This window comes from Battus philenor, unplaced genomic scaffold (genome assembly GCF_028537555.1).
Source record: "Battus philenor isolate CCGP_79_NKW_IND1 unplaced genomic scaffold, ilBatPhil1.0.hap1 SCAF_15, whole genome shotgun sequence".
Lineage (NCBI taxonomy): Eukaryota > Metazoa > Arthropoda > Insecta > Lepidoptera > Papilionidae > Battus > Battus philenor.
Window position 1 is genome coordinate 8,632,914 of NW_027181677.1, and position 20,145 is coordinate 8,653,058.

Sequence of the window (20,145 nt, forward strand, 5' to 3'; positions counted from 1 at the left end):
TTCATTTGCCTTGACAGCGAACTGAAAATTCCACTAAAGTCCTTATGAACTTTCGTCTTGATTAATATTCTAAGACACTTAAATATACGGCACAGGAAGAACAGAATTAGAACTACATAAAATATATAAAAGTAGATTAGAAAGGACCGTAACATTTATAGAACAAGTCGCTACCGGTTTACGCTAGTAAAACTACATAAATGTTTACTATTACAAGAAAACATCACAATCACTAGAGATGGCTACATCACAACTACGAGCACTAATTATTTTTAAAAGATCACATTATCGCTTTGCAACATTGTATTTAGCTTTAATGACTAGTTCGAATTAATGTCTATTTGTTAATTAAAACCAATTAAATTTGATTATTTACAAAAGCTTAATTCTACAATACACGTTTAAGACACTTACATTTAATACATAACTCCCACTTAAACAGTTTTACGAAGCTCATAATAAATATGACATAAATACTAACAAGGACAATTTAGCTTTCTGCCAGAAATTGAAATACTACTACAGTATACGTAACAAAAATATAATAAATAAAACAAAATTACACTTTTACAGCTTTATGAAGTCTTCAAGTGATGTGATTCGTGGTCGCAGCGTCTGAGCACCGCGAAGTGAGTGACCTGGAACGTGTTTGTGGTTCGGCTGCCACGCTCTAGAGTTCCAGTCATTGTATATCCCATGTTAAAATCCGCTTGAGTCACATTCGTAGTAAGATACAACTGAAATTGTAAACAAGTGTTTAGATACATTCATATAATGATATTAGGGTCTGTAAAAAGGATTTTCGCTGATATTTGCTAATTCTAAATTATTTGTCATCTATAATTATATTCGTTAGGAACCAGATAATGGTATAACGGATCTAAAACAATCTAAATCTTTCAGTACATAGGATTTATACATTTATTCATTCATACCATTATTCCTTTTTAATCGTTTACAGTGATCATTAGTGAGAATGTGTAGTTAAGCAGTGGTAGACCAGCGGCAGAGGACAGAGACGCGATCGTAAGTCGCAGGTTCGATCTCTGGGATAAAATTTCATATGACTTACACTTTGTGCATTAATTATATAGGCTGCCACTACACACTAACAAGTTTTCAGAGGATGGGCAGCGGCGTCCACTGCGTACCAGAGTACCATACTGGGATCGCCAACTGGCCTGCCAAGCGTGGCGATTATGGAGTATGTTGACTCATAGATATCTTTGGAGCAGATCTTTGCAGTGGACCTCTATGTGCTGATACGACGACGCAGACGATCACCAGTGTACGTCAAAAGAAGGATTCCAAAAGAGTCTAATTTGAATGAAGCTAGAAACAAATGGAGATTCATATAAGGGCATTCTCAATTTAAAAGTAGGCCAAGTAGGTTATAAAGTTTGGGTCTGAGTTCACAATAAATTCGATTGGTTTATTTAGTGATACTTTATATCAATATTACACTGAACATATTACATGTAAAATACGAGTAATAATACATGTAATCATTCCATAAGAACACTACCTATGTACTCCTAGAGTTATTCATTTTATTTCTAATAGTTATTTGCTTCAATATATAAACATATAATATATTTAATAATTATTTACCAGTTTTAACAAATGACCATTTATGTTTTATATTTGTTTAATTAAGAAGAAGTAAATAAATGTTTTATGTTTAACATAAAAAAATATTATTGCATACTTAAATTGCATAATCAAAAAAAAAAACAAAGTTATGCAATAATACACGAACTATTATTATAAACTGCAAATTTTATTTGAAACACAAAATATCACGTTTAGATTATGATAACAATTGTTTTCCTTTTTTTACTCATATAAAGTATAACATTAAAGAATTTTCGATGCTTATTCTTATCCATATAAGTAAGTTGTTTTACTTAGTATGTAAGGGAGACGATGTTGAAAAGGTGTTTTTAAAGGCTAGTAAATTTTTTAACGCATGTTAAATATTTTTATGAACCTTATTTGATGTTAAACCTCATTTAATTTAAAACCCTATTGAATTATTATTTATTATTAAGTTATTACAATGTAAATATTTGTGATGTGAAAGACACGTAGACATTCTTTTTACCTTAAAATCAGCGTCGGATCCGAGATGCTTGAAGGTTCCGACGATGTAGACTGCATTCGCTCCGCTGATAACCATTCGCGCTTGTGTGCTGTGCCTAATTATCAGAAGTAATAAAATATTCTATTATTAAGAATGTCAACTTTACTTGATGTACTCCTGGTAAGTTTTATGTTTAGTAAATAAATGCCTGAAAAGTTTTTTTTTTTAAATTCTACAAAAAAAAAACAAGAGCGCTATATTACCAAGTGCGTGAAAAACTAACGATTTAAAAGCATGTGTAAATACATAATTGAATGGAGATGTTTTAAGTTTTTGAAGCTATAATATGCACAAAGATTAAAGATAGGAAAACTTGTGTTATTTCTAATATTTAGAAGTAAGCAAAAAAAAACGCGTTCAACATTTTCAAAATTGATAGACTAAGTTATAATATTCAAGCCTTATTAGCAAGCTCAACGAGTCGAATCAGTAATGAGGATATCCGTAGATGAATGAAAATAACCGATATAGCCCAGAGGATAGGCAAGTTGAAGTTGGAGTGGGTAGGCTATAACACGAAGAACTCATGAACTTTGGGGCCTTAATGTTCACACAAAGTGGACAAATAACCTTGTCCAAACCTATAAAAATTAAAGGAGTCGGTTTTACCACTAAAACGAGGTTGATGACGATGTATTAGGTGAATTTTTAGTTCTTAAAAATATTTCTTATTTATTAAAAAATTAAACTGTATTATATATGGTGACTATTCAATAAATAAGATTAAGGTGTATTTTTAATAACCACGATGTCAGGTAGCAAGCGTTCAGGCAAACGCAAAATCCGCAAGGGCGAGCGACGTTACTAGAAACCACACAGAGTTCGTACGCCCCTCCCTGCTACTCATATTTTAGGGCTTAACTATCTCGTTATTAATAGCTGGTTGTTGAAACTAATTTATAGTCACTTGATAATATTGATATGACGAGTCCAAGTTGGCTGTTATTATATAGACAATAACTTAACTCCTTGAGAATCCACAAGGTTCATCTCTATTATGTTATTAATGTTCATAAATTTATTGAGAGAAAAAAATACAGTTTATAAAGTTGCTATAACTAGCATTGCATTCTTTCGGGTGTTCCTTCTAGCCTGGCAGGCTTTTGTAGTTTATTCGGACCTGCGTCCACAAAATTTTAAAATCTACTGACCCGATCTTATCCTAGTTGAACGTTGATGACCACATGTAGGTAGGAGGCTGTACATATGTGAGTGTAGAGTGCAGTGAGTGTAGAAGTGCGACTGGAGATGACAGCAAGGACTATTTGGATACGGATTCCATCTCGGATCGCACTTGCTATACGTGGAGGCGGGGGTGAGAAACCGTTCTCGAAAGAGAAGCAATTTTATATATATATATATAGCTTTAGCTATTAAACAAATATTGGTAGAGGTCTCATTAACTCAATGCTGTCAATTCGCAATTATTTGAGCTGTCGAGAGATGGACCTCTTTCTCTTTTTTCTCTTTATTGGGTTAGTTATATGCACCATGTTTAACAAATGTGTAAAATGAGTGCAATGACCATAAGTATGATGCTCTCTGGAACTTTGAAGGAAACCGCTGTCGTTAGTGTGGACAACCCTTTAACTACAGGAGACAATAACCTACAATTATTACAAATACACGCCTTGTTGGAGTTTCTTTTGTGTTTTTTTTTCTCTCAGCGCTAATGTTTCCAGGAGTGTATTGTGAGCCAAGTGCAGCATCAGCCAACAGCCATCTCGGGCCCTCAAATCTAGGTGCTAAATACATACCTAATGGATTTTGGATCCAATATGTTACAAGGAACCAGTTTCAAAATTTTGTCAAAATTAACAAATTTACTTTAACCTTTACATAATATATAAACAAATGTACATAAGTGAGCATTTAAATTTAAATTATTAGCAAAAAATTAAAAGTATTAATTGAATAAGAATGGGTAAAACATGGGAGTCTATTATTGATCCAATAAAAAGATTTTTGTTATGTATACGCACTGACCTCGCTTCTCTACAGAGACGCGTGGGCAGTGCCTTTTAATTCGTACTGCTTTTTAACGAAGAGACTAACAAAGATATCGAATCGCTAGTAAAGCTTCGTGAATAGTAGGATGACTCCCACTACGTAACACACTTCAAGGCTTCTACATTCGCTGCACGTCCCGTCCGCACCAGCGCGTGTGCCCTGCACGTACTGAACCCGGCCCTAACGGCTTATGTAATGGCAGCTTGCTCTTTAATAGCCGCAAACATCTCTCCGAGGCCCTTAAACATTTCCCACGTACAAATTAAAAACGTTTATGAGCTTCTCTGAAGCACTCTCTTCCTCGTTATTGGCATTTAGCGCCTGTAAAGATCTGAAAATTTTCACGGAATAAACTCAGATATTTTTGCTATTTTTTGCGCCTGAAGCATAAATGCTTAAAAAGTATTATTAATGTTATAAGAAACATCGAAATAAACACTGAAGTTATGTTTTAATGAACCTGGGAGAAGAGTTTAACTTGATGTTTTTCTTTTACTTAATAAGCATATGATAACAACTTTTGTTAGGTGATTAATAATGATCAGCCAACGTTATAGCATCTTGTGTTAGAAGTTGGATCTCAGGTCAGTTTTTAGCATCGCATGCGGTGTATTTACTGCATATGCTAGAGTTTTCCCTCCCCTTCTACTCCAAGTGCTAAATTTTCTCCATTATTCCGAAAAGTTATAATGGTAGCCCCGCAACAGTATTAAAAAAATGTAGGTTTGGATTTCTCTAGCACTCTTGGATCGGAATGCTAAATACAATTCCCGCGTCAGCCCAAAATAAGTTTTACTCTTGCGAGAGGAAAACTTGGCTTACTTAGTTGTATTCACTTCAAGCTAGCGCCAGATCTAAGAGCTCAGTGGCCTTTTGGAAAAAAATCAATGTAACATGAGATACAAAAGGGTATGAATGGGTGATATTCGGTTCTTCCTCATGGAAAAACCACTAATTTAAAAAGTACACAAGAATTAGAAATAACAGTACTTAACGCTTTAACCTAAACTACTTTTTTGCTGGTTGCAAATCTTCTTGACAACGTAATTATTACCTGTAAAAATATCGTGGCGATATATTTTTCTCATAGATATTTCTTGTGCATTTGCTACCAACAACATATTAATATATATTTTAAAAGCATTAAAAAACGATTTAATATTATGTATTTATGATTTCTTATCGCGCATCTTAAATAATTTAAGTAAATTCGTTAAAGTTGGTCAAAATATTCAGCTAGACAAAGTCTTAATGTATGGCCGCGTGCTTATTTACGAGGCACTTGCACCGCGCCCCGGCGGCGGCGCTAGTATCGCGTGCCGGCGCGGCCCTCGCGACCTCCGGCCGTTTGTCAGCCGACGATGCGCTAACCTGAACCGGGCGTTGCTTAATTACGAACAGCACGGCTAATGTTTCTTCCAGGTGATAAACTGTTTCCTTTCGAGATACTTATGAACATTTTCAGCTTTTTAAATTCCTCTGCTGGAAATATAATTCATTTTACCGTTGTAGATAGACATGATTTAATACATTAGGCTGTACATTATGTGTTAGAATAAACAAAAATATTTATCATTTAAACATTTGTATCTAACGATTTCTGATAATATGTGGCAGTGGGCGGAGCACATCGCTCGTGCACATCGCGCATCGACGGCCTTTGGGTCTCAATTGGCGACCAGACTGTGAATACGAGCAGCGCAAGAACGGTCATCGCGGCGAACGTTGAGGGAGGCCTACATTACAGTAAGTGTCTATCGGCTGATATGATTATGACGAACTAACAATAAAGCCATTTTTTAATTAACAGTGGACAAGCGGTCTTACATGTTGAGTGGCCATAAATCTTTCGCTGATAAAACGTACTTTTATATTAAAACCTCCGTTAACTTTTCTTTTAAAGATGAAAGAAGAAAAAAAGACGTAGACAATAATCAAACGAATTGCTTCATTTCTATTCACAATTTCTTAGCATTTTATTATACATGAATATTTTAAAGATTTTTAAACGACACATTACAAAGAAAAATTAATTTTAATTTAACTTTTTTATTATTTGTAAATTCTTCATTCTCTTTTTTTCTATGATGATTGGTCATGAAATTTTTAATATTTGTTAAAACTTTTAAATGACTTTTTTAAGTGTTTCTTATCATTATTTAATCTGGCTGTGAGTTTACCTAAAATAATAAATAAACGTATGTTTATTTATAAAGAAAATGTTAAAGCACCTTTTAGTTCCAGCAACTTCGATAACCTTGCACCGTGATCTGCGCCACCAGCAGGGTTGTAATGTCCAGTACGAAGAAGAAGCACTTCGAGCCCAGCCCTCTTCAGGGAACATAAGTACCTGCAAAATGATAACAATCTCACTAAATGTGATAAAATATATCTTTGATTTTGATGACTATTAGTCGCTTTAATTAATTGTAATTATGATTTTAGAGAGCTAGATCATGTTTCTGGTTATGTTAAAAATTACAGATAAGTAAAGGCTTAAAACATTTCAGACATAATTATGAATTTGTAATAATTATGTTTCAATTATACAAGTAATCAAAACAAAATGAAATTCACAAAAGCCAACTTAAATCGAATGCTTTTACAACTGAATACAATTTTATTAAATTAGAAAACTTTGGAGGTTTTCGACGGCGGGTTGAAAAATAGCTTTTTGGCTAAAACTAATATAACAGGCCAGAAACAAAACAGAGCGGAGTTGTAACGAAGTTGTTCCGAGCGCTCGAGTTTACAACCGCGGGCGATGGGAGTCTGTAAATCGTTCGTCTCGTGTTTACGTTTCGAGCCCGAAGTACTTCCCGGAGCAAAGTCAGCGATAACGTAAACGCGGAAGCATATTGGCTGCTAGAGCTCTAACGCTCGATTGCTTTCCGGGCGTACCGTCCTCTCATTCTGCGACGCGATTCGGGAAATATTTTTTTTTCTAAAGAAGTTTTCCCGCTTTCGTCAATATTGCTCTGGTTTCAAAGGCGCAGCCGTTGAGGGTAAAATCGCTTTCTCGTTGGGTGAACACACTAATGATAGAGTTCCGGACACGGGGACGTTTCGCAAGGACAATGCTCTCAGTCGTCGTGCGTCCCTGGTACCCTTGACGAATCTGACTATAGTTTAATGGTTTTAAAAGCATTTCTATGTTGTGAATTTACATCGCTTATGGGCTTACAAACTGTTCTAATTTATTTAATAGACAATATCGTTTATATCCCGGAATGCGTTATTGTATTGCTCTATCATAATAATGCTTAGAAAATGAAGATTAACAACAGGGACTAAGACTTGAATAGCGAAACAAATAATTAAATAACATTTACTCCACAGATGATTTATATTCATAGCTTCCAGACGAAATCGCTTGACTGTTTTTGCTTTTTAATATTCAACGGTGCTTGAAGTCCAACGCGCCCGTCCTCACCTTTTGACAGAATCGATCTATCATTTCGCGCCCTGTCGATGATAGAGAGTTGTCCAATTACGACGCATCCTTGTCACGGTTTTTGTTTATAATTGCTTTGCTTTTGAAATCTTCTGAAGCGATAGATCGCTCTCGATAGAAATTTCAATACAGCGCACTCATCATATTCTACAAATAATAAGTTTACAAATGTTAATAGAATAAAATGGGTTTATACAAATCACTGTCTTCTGATAACAGTAATTAATATAAACACAATGATTATTAAAAGTGAAAATATAACCTTAATCTTTTCAAAGGTGTAGTAAATTATAAAGATGTTAAATGCTGTGACAAGTGTAAGAGGTCAAAATAATAAAATTACTTAAAGAAATTGATAAAGAACGATTTGATATGCGCAATTAAATAAACAGAGATTTTCGGCAGTTAAGGATAAATAAAAAAAAAGAAAATCATATACACCTAAGTTATTTAATTAAATTAAGATTCCTTTTAAGCACATCTTAGTAGACAAACTGAGATGTCAATTCTATTTTTATAATAAAGCCCTTTATTCTGAAATTAGTATTTACAAAATAATGTATTGCTACACATTTTAAAAAAACAAACACGAACGCAACTAAACACAAATCAAGTTTTTGGAGAGGCCTATGCCAATAGGCACACTGAAATTAGAGTTACTTTAAAAATAAATTTAGTTTTAAAATGTGTAGCAATTATATTTTTGCGAATATACAATTATTATGATATTTAATTTTCAATACGTAGTCGGCAAAAATTTAATATAAATTATACAATTTCATCAGATATGGATTTTTTATAAAATATTTGTAGCAAGGTTTAGAAAGAAACAGGATTTTAATTTCAATTTTGCTGTCGATTCGGGATTACGATGCTGTGAAGTCGATAGTCACGTCCTGGCACTCGACGCCACTTGACTGTTGGCGTTTGTGCCCAATGCCTCCGCGTTCAGTCTGGACTCACGGGACTTTTACGTTAACTGGAAAAGCTCTTAGATAGAAAAATACATTGTTAATTTATGTAAATATTTTTAAAATAATATTTGAAGCGAATTATTGGATAAAATAAGAGAGACGTTTCTGTATTTTTCGCTTTTTATTATCTGTTTATCAAGTAGTATAGTAATAGCAACAAAAGCAAACAGCGTTGATTTCTATCGAAACCACATAATATATAAGAAAATTTCTTTTCTCATTCAATTATTCGAATGAATATGATACTATTGGAAGCCACATTTTATATTGTGTTACAATAGTCTGACCCGTTGACTCATTAAATTATTTAATTCTTACGCAATGGCTAACTCAAAACAATTTTAGTACTAATTTAATAACTAAACATATTTCATGTTGACATTATATTCTAACTATTTCGTTTGTTTCATTTCGTGTCTATGCATAGTTAAATAATTAATATCATTTATTTCTAAAAGAATTGATTTTCACTTTAAATTTGAATAACCTATCGATACAACATATCGTCGGCGCGCACTCGATACCTAGAATTATGTCACTTTCAGTCGGCGAGCGGTAATTCCGCGACCCTTCCTCGGAGTTGGTGCTCTTCGCTTTAATTGGATTTAGTCTGCACTATGAATACGAAGCGAGGATTGCCGCTTTACAGATTTACTAACAAAAATAAATAGAACAACTTGCTTTTACAATTATCAAAAATGTTTACTTGTATTAATATTGTGTACGACCTACGTTTCCGGGAAACTGACAATTTTTTTTCTGTTTTTTGTTAAAAGTATACCATAATTATTAATTGACGGTTGAAATTACCTGCAAACACTTTATATTTTAAAACCATAATATGTATAAATTGTAGTGAAAACATTGTAATTTTCGAACCATTGTACCACGGATAGCAGCAGTATTGAGGTCTTCCAAAAGAGCAGTAAAATTAGTCGACAACGGTCACTCCAACACTTTCATATTGAGAATGTATAATATTCATATAGTATACTGTGATGGTTTAAAATTGAAGACTCAAAAGAGTTTTTGACTTGTTTTGGATCTGTACGTACTATTTTACATCTAATAGACCAATCAATTATCACTTGAATAAAGACGATTTTCTTTGTATTAATAATAAAAGGATTAACATTGTTTTATATGACACTCAAGGGTTGATGATATTTCTGTAACTAAGCAAAAATATGTTAAAGTAAGTAATAATATGTTTTGGCTTGTAGGGCGCCATAGCAAATTACTAGGGTAATGAATATTAATTTTATGACGTATATTTGTGGGCGAAAGGTGGCATTTTTTTAATTAGGCATTTAAAAGGCCTGGGCAATATGCATTGTTATGAATAGATATTAATGCCGATAGATTAATTTTAGACACACAAAAAAAAATTGGACCTTTTTGTATGGATACTTCTGACTTTAAACAGTACCGCGATTCTCGAATTATTGTTCATTAGATTCTTATGCGTTTTTTGCGACAACCCAACCAAGGTTTGGAGAAGGCCGTGTATTTTAAATTCTTGCAACATCAGAGTGGTCGTATGCGTGTGTGTATGATGTATGTGCATGACCCTGAAGGAATTTTACATGCACTTCTTTAAGAACCTAATTCAGGAGCTCATAGAATAACAAATTGTACGTACTAAGAAAGGAAATAACTCTGGGGTCTTTGGCTATATACTCGTATAGCGGAGATTGTTTGTGTGCCCGGCGTACTCTACTAACAATGGCTTAATGAAACTTTTTATTGTTTAATGGCATGATTAGAACATTATAACGCTAATAAAAAATACACGAGGAAACAAATATTTAATATTTTCCTCTGACGAATTATACATATTGAAATAATTCAAAAACTAATAACTCTACACATAGAGTAATAAATATTTATTACACATAGTTATTAATTCATATGAATTGTTTCTTTGAGCCGGTAAAGTTAAAAATCGTGACAGCTGTACTTATTTTTAATTTTGCGACGTAATTATTTTATTTATTTTTGTAATTACCAGTCATAATTTAAGAGCGCCTAATTATTTTTCGGTTAGCGCAACGTTTACGCGATACAAAGCAACATGTTTGTGTCGGTTATATTGAAAGTTTTTTGAATTGGCCAGTTTAATAACAACATTAAAAAATATTGTATTATATGCTATAATATAATTTTCATGACATTACACGTTTTTTAAATTATTTTAACTAATTAGCGACATGGTTTACCGTTACATATATTGACAATAATTTATAAGTTGTACTGTGTTCTTCAGATGACAGATAATTATATAATTTACTTATTAGACAAGGCTACTAAATAATTTATTCGAGAAGAAATAAAAGTCTGTAAATCTTATTAAATTTCATTTCTTATCAACAGCAAAAGTGACAACTAGTGTAGCGTGTAGTTGATCTGTTTACTTTCTTTATTCTTTACGATATTGTTTGCTCTTTTAAGTGTGTTTGCTTGGGGCTCTCTTGTACAATTGATTTATGATAGCGACCGAAGCCGATACGTGACAATATGATGTTGTAAAGCCTTTTGTTTACCCGATTGTATACTGTAGACAATGAGACAGGGGAAAAGTATACGAAAATACAGTTCACATAAATTTTAGGTTCTTAATAACGTTCCACTAAAATACTATTAGCGTACACACACACACACACAAACATATATATATATATATGTATGTATATAAATGTGTATATATATATATATATATATATATATATATATATATACAGCAAGTCTGTATGAATATGACGGAGAGAGCAGTGGCTTCCAAGGAAGAATGAAGGGCCAGCTTTGCCGACATCACTAATATAAGTTCGGTGATTCACAGACACACTTCCAATGCAACACATTTCCCAAAAATCTTCTTTCAGCGCAAATAAAGAGACAACTCTTTCCATAGTGCCGACGGAACGTCGTTATTTATGTCGTCATAACTAACAAGAAACTTATATTCGTCCACCCTGGGTAATTACTATTCAACAATGACTATCATTTTCGTTTCAGTCGTAACCAACATAGCCATGGATTTCAGATAGAACTGGTTGGAAGCGGTCCGCATCTTTCGACGATCTTAACAAGATTGTCTGATCATGGGTATTGGATTTGTTGTGCTGCACTTTAATGTTTTTACACCTATTTACAATCACCGTGTATAAAGTGATCACTTTGAAATATGTTTTGCTAATTTCTTTTTTATGTTAGAATGCAACAGGCTAATAGCTTCTGCTAATACAAAGACTGCAGGGACAGATAGTAAACAATAATTAATATTAAAATATAGTAATTCGAACTTTAAGAAGCTTTTTCTTATATTCTTATGATTACGATATTTATTATTTCAGAAACCAATATTTATGAATAGGGTGTACCACAAATTAATTGCTATATATTCACTACTTTCGCACTTTTACACCTATAAATAGTCATGCTGTACAGGCTTCCGAAAGAGAATAGACATATTCATTCCATTTGTAAATTGTGTAACTTATATGTTTGCTTAAATAGGTCTCTGATGATTCTAGTTTAAGCAAATAAATGAAATGGTGGTTTTGTCGTTACAGCTCGTGCACCCTCTTCACGTAACGTCCATGCAAAATAATTATTTCGCTTGACTGACACTTAGCGTACGTACAGAGGACGCGGCGCCGGATCTAGTGTCAGTATTTAATTAACTCGAGCGCGGCTCGCTGGCTAGCTGCTAGGTTCACTTCGTTACCTTTCATTAACCTTTGCGAGACGATACCGTTACACCTTAATTATCGACACTTTAAGTAAACTATTTAATATTATTGTGATTATCGTTATATCCGGATCGATTTAATAAAAGCGGCCAATATATAAAGCAGTGTAGAGATATGTATATGTAGGAAGATGTGTACATCTGATAGAAAAAAACACAATATGTGACTGTGTGTGTGTTAACTGTTTATTAGATGTTTAAAATATTACTAACATAAAACTAATTAAGAAAAAAACCGTGTAGCAAAAAAGTTATCAGTGAATAATTTTGTAGCGTAATTGTTAGATGTCATTTATATTTCTCCCTGCTTATGTAAAAAATAGACAAGTCATCGTATTTTATCCTGAGAGGACGGCAATAACCTTAGTATTTTTTGAAATATCAGCGGGGAGTCCATCGCCTAAGGCGAGTCGGCGACTAAACTGCCAATTTGTAGGTTGATGACGCGACAAAGGGTCGCATCGCGGACGTCCGACACCGACATAACTCAATTCCGTGCGCGCTGCAATTCAGCCACAAAGAGTCGGTACCATTTCGTCGGACATTTCCGCTATGACTATCCTCTTCCTTTGGATATCATGCCATACAAAGATAAATAGACATACATTTCGTAATACGAATTCCATTATTAAATGATGAACATTTTATTTATAGTTTCGGATGAAACGATGGTGCTTTGATATACGTGCTATGAAATAAAATAGTGTATAATAAAAAATATGTTTATTAAATTGAATTTTAAGTTGTAAAAATATATAACAAAGCGTAAGCTTTATATCTTTTGACGAGTAATTTGCGATAACTTTATAGCGTAACAAGTAAAATATATATGATACAAGAAACTTTTACTGAGCAGATCTCTTAGAACGTTGTTACCCTGTTAGTCGAATATAAGATTGTCTGAATCTGTGTTGTATTGGAAGTGTAAAAAAGAATTTTACAAAATCAAACACATAACGTCACACGGTGATATTAAATTATATTATAAAACGTTATCGGTTAATAAATAATTTGTTGCCTCTGCCTTTTTAAAAAAAAAAAACATGTTTGTATTACTTACTTCGTGTTTATTTATTATTGCCTAACCTATTTGTACCATTAAATCGAAAATGTTTCACGAATTACATGTTATAACCCACTAGGAGGGAGGACATAAATTGGAAATTTTGATGAATGTGCGGGGCACCCGTAATTATATTTACCGTTCGATTGAGAGTTTCTTATAGAGGCGTTTCCATGGAAACAGGGATGACAACAAGAGCGTATACGATGACGAAGGGGTGATGTGGCTTATCAGATAATTGAGTGCGGGTTCTAGTATAGCGAGCAGTAGTAGTCCAGCGGTAGAGGATTGACACATGCGATCGTTGGTCGCTGGTTCGATTCACGGGACACAATCTAATCGCGCACTGGGATACAAAACCCACAAACTTCCTTCGCAAGAGATTCAATTAAAAATATCGTTTTTGGCAACACAGACAGAGATGTCAATAATCATTAAGCAACATTTATTTGTTCTTAAGACAAACTCCCCGTGAATAAATAGTTATAGTATATATTTTAACGTATTTTTTGTATACATAGACATAAATAAATTTGAAAACGCATATTAACCAGCACTTGCAGCCTGTGTATAGTTGAGCAGTAATAGACCAAAGGACTGATACCTGCAAACGTAGGTCGTGTAGGTTTTATTTCTGGGATATATTTTCGGCAATACACATTTTGTGCATATTAACGATTGTCACAAACAAGTTTCAATAGGATATGCAGCAGCCTCCTTTTCGTGATATAATACAACATTGCTAATCGTGGCGGTTATGGTGTACCCCTCTATAGCGACGTATATTTATAACGACAAAAGCGACGTGTATAGTATAAATGTTTATTTACCTTGATAAATATAAAAAAATATGTTGTAAATAAATTATACTTTTCCATATTGATTTTCAGTTGAAGTAATTCTTATCTGTTATTTATCAGGTGTTTGAGTGTGACAATGGGCGGGAAACGTCGTTGGATGACCAATAGACTTTGGGGGCCGAATGTTTCTCGAGTGGCGTGGGTAAAGAGAGTTTTCATTAGGTGGATTGACGTCATAGTTAAGGCCGGGGAAAGCCGCGGGATACGGGCACCGTAACACCACGAGTGTCTCGGGCTAATTCAAGTCCGGCGAAGCTGATCTAAATTGACCAATGTACTCTGAATATATGTTTAATCCAAATGAATAGCAAGTATCATAAGGCTTGTTAGGATAAGTTTACGTAAAGTTCCTAGATTTAATTTCTCCATACCAAACAGGACAAAACGACAGGAAAAAAACATGACCGATCTCATTCTGTTAGTTTCTGTAAAAATTAACACTCGTATTTCATATACATTTATTCATTTTTTTTTATAATAATTTTGTTCATATAAACTTTTTTCTCCATTAGTCGCTCGATGAAATCGTGTTCCATATCGAACTATTCTCTGTGGACAATAGGTGGGAGGATAAGAAATTCTTTTGATGTGCTATTGTCCGTAGGTAAGACTATCCGCAGGATGACTCTATTGTACGTTTTAATGGGGCGCGTCTCTCATTCCAGAGATGTCTTTCGAATATCACCATTTTATTCGAAATTTCGAAACATGAGTCAACGCTTGTTTTATTTCATACTATTGTAGTTAGAAATACTAATCAATCAATAATTAATAAACTATTACAAAATCAACATCACCATGTTAGCCGATAGAGGCTTACTGCAAGGCATAGGGCTCGTCCAAAGACCGCCTCGATGAATGGCCTTGCGCTGCCCTTATCTAGTAACCAAAGGTCATAGAGACCTTGATTATCCGTTTACCGTCGTCGGTCCACCCAGTGTATGGCCTGCGCACGACGCATCCACCGGCTCGTCGATGCCATTCGAAAACCTTTCGATCCCAAAAGCTTGCGTGAGCGATATGCTCCGCCCACTACCAATTATAAATTATGCCATAAAAATTATTAAACCAAATGAAAATACAAAGAATTCGCTTTTATATTTATTTTCAAACCAACAACCATACTAGATATTACAACGTAAAAATTTACATAGTTGAGTCATAATACTCGGTAAAAAAAACATATATGCATGGCTTGTTGGCTTCCTATCATTTATTTTATAAAGTTGTACAACTTACGAATGTCCCATATGGACAATTGGTACAGAATGGGTTCAATTAATACGATCAATCTTATAAATTATAACTAGTTTAAATAATAATACCATTCTTTATTATGCCCCAGAATAATAAAAAACTCGCAATAGAACGAAACGGTAATGGTCTGGGTCTAGTAGCGCTAAATGGCGCATTCGTGTACTGAAAAGCGACGGGTGTTGAGTGAATTTGTGTGCAGATGTGTGTTGCGAGTGTGTGTGGGTGTGAGCATTGCGCCCGCGGCAACATTGGCACAGCGTAATGCACAAAGGGCGTTAAGTGCTGGCTGAACCTCGTCAGTGAAACAAGGGAGCAATCGAACGAATGCCTAGCGAAATGAACTGCTATTTTCGTTTCACTTCTTTTTTGTCGTTATTTAAATTCTCATAATAATCATCTTAGATAACACTTTTTGATGTTTGTTTTACTGATTTTTTTAACATAAAATTTGTTTTACATATTTATAAGAACAACTATCTCAAGCAAAAATTGCTCTAGAAAATTTATCTCAAAAATCAACGCAAAGCCGAAATTGGGTGATAGAGTGAGTAGCAGCTAACCCCAGAAACGTAATTAAAATCTAAATCACATTTTTATGGTCGGTTAAAGTTAAATAATATATCATTTTCAATAATTTTGAATATCAAAGTATAGTTTTGTCCTTCATTTACAATAGGTTTTTATACACACATTAATATTAAAGTGAAAAAAATTGTAAAAGTTAGAACTCGTAGTGATGGAAAGAATATTATTTATTTACATGGGAATAATTTTAAATATAGAAAACAGTTTTTAAATAAAATTTCAGAGCGGTGAAAGACGTAAGGTGAAAGGCCATGTTGTGGCTAACCACAACCTGGCCTTTCACCATATTTCACAGCACCTTGAATATGAGACACCTCGTACAAATCGATCGCAACGTTTTCTTTAAAATTAACAAACATATCTCTTAATTAATATCCCGCTAAAACCTAGGCTGCACCACAATAATTGGTTATATTTTTAATTAGTGCACATAATATTTAACCAGAGGTCTGTGCACGACGTGGTTAAATGCGCATCGTAAAGTTAAAACAGCAACGGCGAAACAAAAACATTAAAAGCGGTGTAAGTACATTGTTGTCCGACGTAAATAGAACTAAAGCGCCGACGTTGAATTTGGTCTCGCGTGCCACGATCCTTAGATGCAATGTTACCTTTAATCTTAGATTTAAAACAACAATTCTCTAAATTGGTGCTTTTTTTACTGCCTTCCTCCTTTAACAGAAATCATATAAATTGTACATGTTGTTAATTGTTTCCAAATATGTCTTTTTGGTCTGTATTTTAAATTACTATTTTATTGAATTAAAATAATACCTACGATTTTCTTGTATTTTTGCGCCATACATATTTTAAATTCTTGCATTTTACTTAAAAGTGTTTGTAGAAATCGCAATACCTTTTTTTATAATGAAACCTTGAAATCCTTATTAGTTTCGTTATAGTTAATTAGAAATTATTCTCAATCGTAATTTATATTGTATACAGGTATTAGATTATAGTTTGCCTTGTTTAATTAAGAAATTAGTAAAGTAAATCATACTCAAAGAATCCGTAAAAGAGTAAAGTAAATGAAGACACATTGAATAAGTAATGACCCAGGCATAGAGACTTAGCGATTGCATAGGATATTTCGGACTGTTATATAGATAGATGTACCGCTTTATTACATCATAATCATCATACAAGTTGTTTTCTATCATCGCCTGTAGACGAATGACGATTGCTCATCAGTCACACAGTGTTTAGGCGTTTGATAAAACTATTTGTGTATAATTTTTCAATTGGTTTTTTTGTTAATAATTTATTGGTACAGAGTTAATCAAACTTCATTTTAATCCCCTACGGGAATGTAGCGAAATTTTATAAATTGTCAATTAAAATAATTCGATGTCACGGGTTAACACCTGATCGTTTTTCGAAACTTCCCGCGTACCAATGGCGTAATTGACGCAGTAATCCACCTCCATCGGCGGCTTTATGTTGCACATCGTATAAATCCCAATGCTAACAAGCGACGGACACCGTAGGCATAACGCGCTCGTTTGGTATGCGGGTTTAATAGCTGCACATAATTCAATTGTTCCGGACTACCGGCCTGCGAAACTATATTCCTTTTGCGTCAGGGGCCTCGCGGATAATCGTTCCGGTTTGTGCAGGGCTTGTTCATTTAGAGCTTTCAACGATGTAAATTAAAAAAAAAACCGCCAAACACAAATCTTGTACAAATAAAATCATTAATTCATCATGTAGATGTAGTTACGATTTGTTTAAGAAAGGGTATAAATTTTTAATTGCTCTTCCTTTTTTTTTAATTTACACAACTTTTTATCTAATGAGGTATACATAAAAAGATTATGAAAAACCAAGACATGTAGACAAACAGCTTTAATGGTAAACAATTTCTCTTAGGAAAGATTTGTTAAAAAGCTCTAATAAGAGTTTTAAGATAGTAAGTTAACCAATAAACCGCATTTACTGCTTATTTGATAATCTGTTTTTAACACATAATGATACTAGCTTTCTCGTGTAGGATTGTACGTAAAACGGTCAATGTAAGTTTTATCTCTCTGATAAAAACCAGACTATAATAATAAGAAAAAGTATTCATTGATGGTTATATTACAACTCATCTAACTATTAAACACTAACTTTAGAGTGTTGTATACTAATAAATATATACTAAAAATACTAATAATAAACCTAGATTTTTACTGCCGATTGTATCATATATCCAATGCATATAGTGTAATATTTAAATTCGTTACACAAATTATATAATTATATGTACTATTACTGAGTTGCCCTAAAAACAAAGAGATGTGGTGACAGTTAATCTATGCCTATCAATATAGGAAAGTTAGGAAAGAATCTCCTCAATTAATTAAAATTAACATAATCATCTATGTTTCTAACGGTATTAAGTTATGAGAAAGTATGTATATAATTAAAAAAATTGAAAATAAACGAAAACAAACAACGAGTTTGAAGAAAGGAAGCTTGAGACCGCCATTTCCTGTTTCAAATACGTGCCTACAATAACATAATGAATGCCATCAAAATAAAATTGGAAATGATTGTGCGAGAGTATTGGCTCGAGGGTCGCTTTTAGATATATTTAATACATATGACTCCTATCGTGTACTCGGGGTAAAATCGCAAGGAAAATAAATTTTAGAAACGAAAATATTTTATAAAAATAAAATTTTGTATAATATATTTGTTATAAAATCCATTTTAGTTCCATCGTGATTATTTCTAATATTTCATTGTTACGCAGTAGGGACCTGCCTGGAATCTAACATCAGAATTTAAAGAAAATTGTACAATTTACAATTCATGGACGAATAATTCGATTTATCCAACCCGTTGATGCCGGGGCGATAATAGAACGATTCCGACAAATAAATGTCCAGGACAAACCACTAGAATTTCAATGTTATCCTTTCACCGCATGTGTTGTGCTTTAAATATAAAAGAAACCATTGTCACAGAACTTGGTCTTTGTAAATCTTGAACATATTATGTCCCTAGCCTGTAGATTACTTTAAACTTATAGTGTTTTGTATTAGTTGGTGTATAGTTTTAAAAATGTATTGTTTTTTTTTTTAATTTATATTTAAAATACATATCCTATTTACAAAATGAGCGCGCTATTTGATTCGGTGCAGTTATAATCTATTCATATAACTTTTAGTGTACTGCGATTTTGTGTTAAATCCATTTAGAAATTGTTTCGGTGTAGTTTCATATTTTAAAAGTGTTGAAATTTTTTTATGTTTTCATCAAATAAAGTGCTAGAAATGGATGTTTTTTCCCTAAACTTTTTCGGTCTGACTAACAAAATATTATTCGCATTTTTATTGATGCTTTTGTTATATCTTGAAGGTAATGTACATAAACTAAGATTGCATGGAATTTTAGGATATATTTGTGTTTTCTAACAAACATTTTTAAGAGCAGTTTCAGTTTCATTCAACAGTTAATTTAGAAGTTAGATCGTTTAAAATTAAGGTTACTAACCTAATTATACATAATAAAACTAATAAATGTACGTTTTATGTTTATGAATTTTGTTTTTATTTATATAATACACTTAAACGTGTTTATCGATTTCCTGAATGCATCCAAGCGTCTAATCAGGCGATATTTTTCACAAGCGCTGGCGTGCTTCTGTCAGTCAAAAAATAACGCGCTTAAATACGCACTCGAACACAAAAACAATACATCCATGAAGTGCAATAATTATTTTGTATTCAGTCAACTTTAACTTTGTTTGTTGTTGCAATGAAAACGTGTAATCATTGGGAAGATTAATAAATTATTTAAGTTCAAAAAGACTCAAAATACACATTGATGATTAATTCGACTGCGACTATTATTATTTTAAGGATATTTTACGAAAATATTTTTTCTGTTTTGAGAGGAATAAAATATTTGTATGCGTGGGCCATGAATTTGAAGATTTTCAATGGTTTTATGATAACAATATCATAAAACCATTAAATACATTTAACTATATTATCTAAATGACCTTCATTTTGATTATTTCAAATACACGAGTATATAATAATTTCAGTAAAGAGACCGC

The 20,145-nt window shown here is 33.2% G+C and overlaps 1 protein-coding gene across 1 annotated transcript in view; it reads right to left on the minus strand.

Annotated features, from left to right (window-relative positions):
* Positions 1 to 575: 575 nt before the first annotated feature.
* Positions 576 to 20,145, minus strand: part of LOC137919052 (uncharacterized) — a 69,044-nt gene continuing 49,474 nt past the window's right edge. Inside the window, exons 2-4 of the mRNA XM_068762016.1 lie at positions 6,385 to 6,503; positions 2,105 to 2,198; positions 576 to 737 (exon numbers count right to left, since the gene is read on the minus strand). Coding sequence (XP_068618117.1) covers positions 576 to 737; positions 2,105 to 2,198; positions 6,385 to 6,503 — 375 coding nt within the window. The remainder of the gene's footprint in view (positions 738 to 2,104; positions 2,199 to 6,384; positions 6,504 to 20,145) is intronic.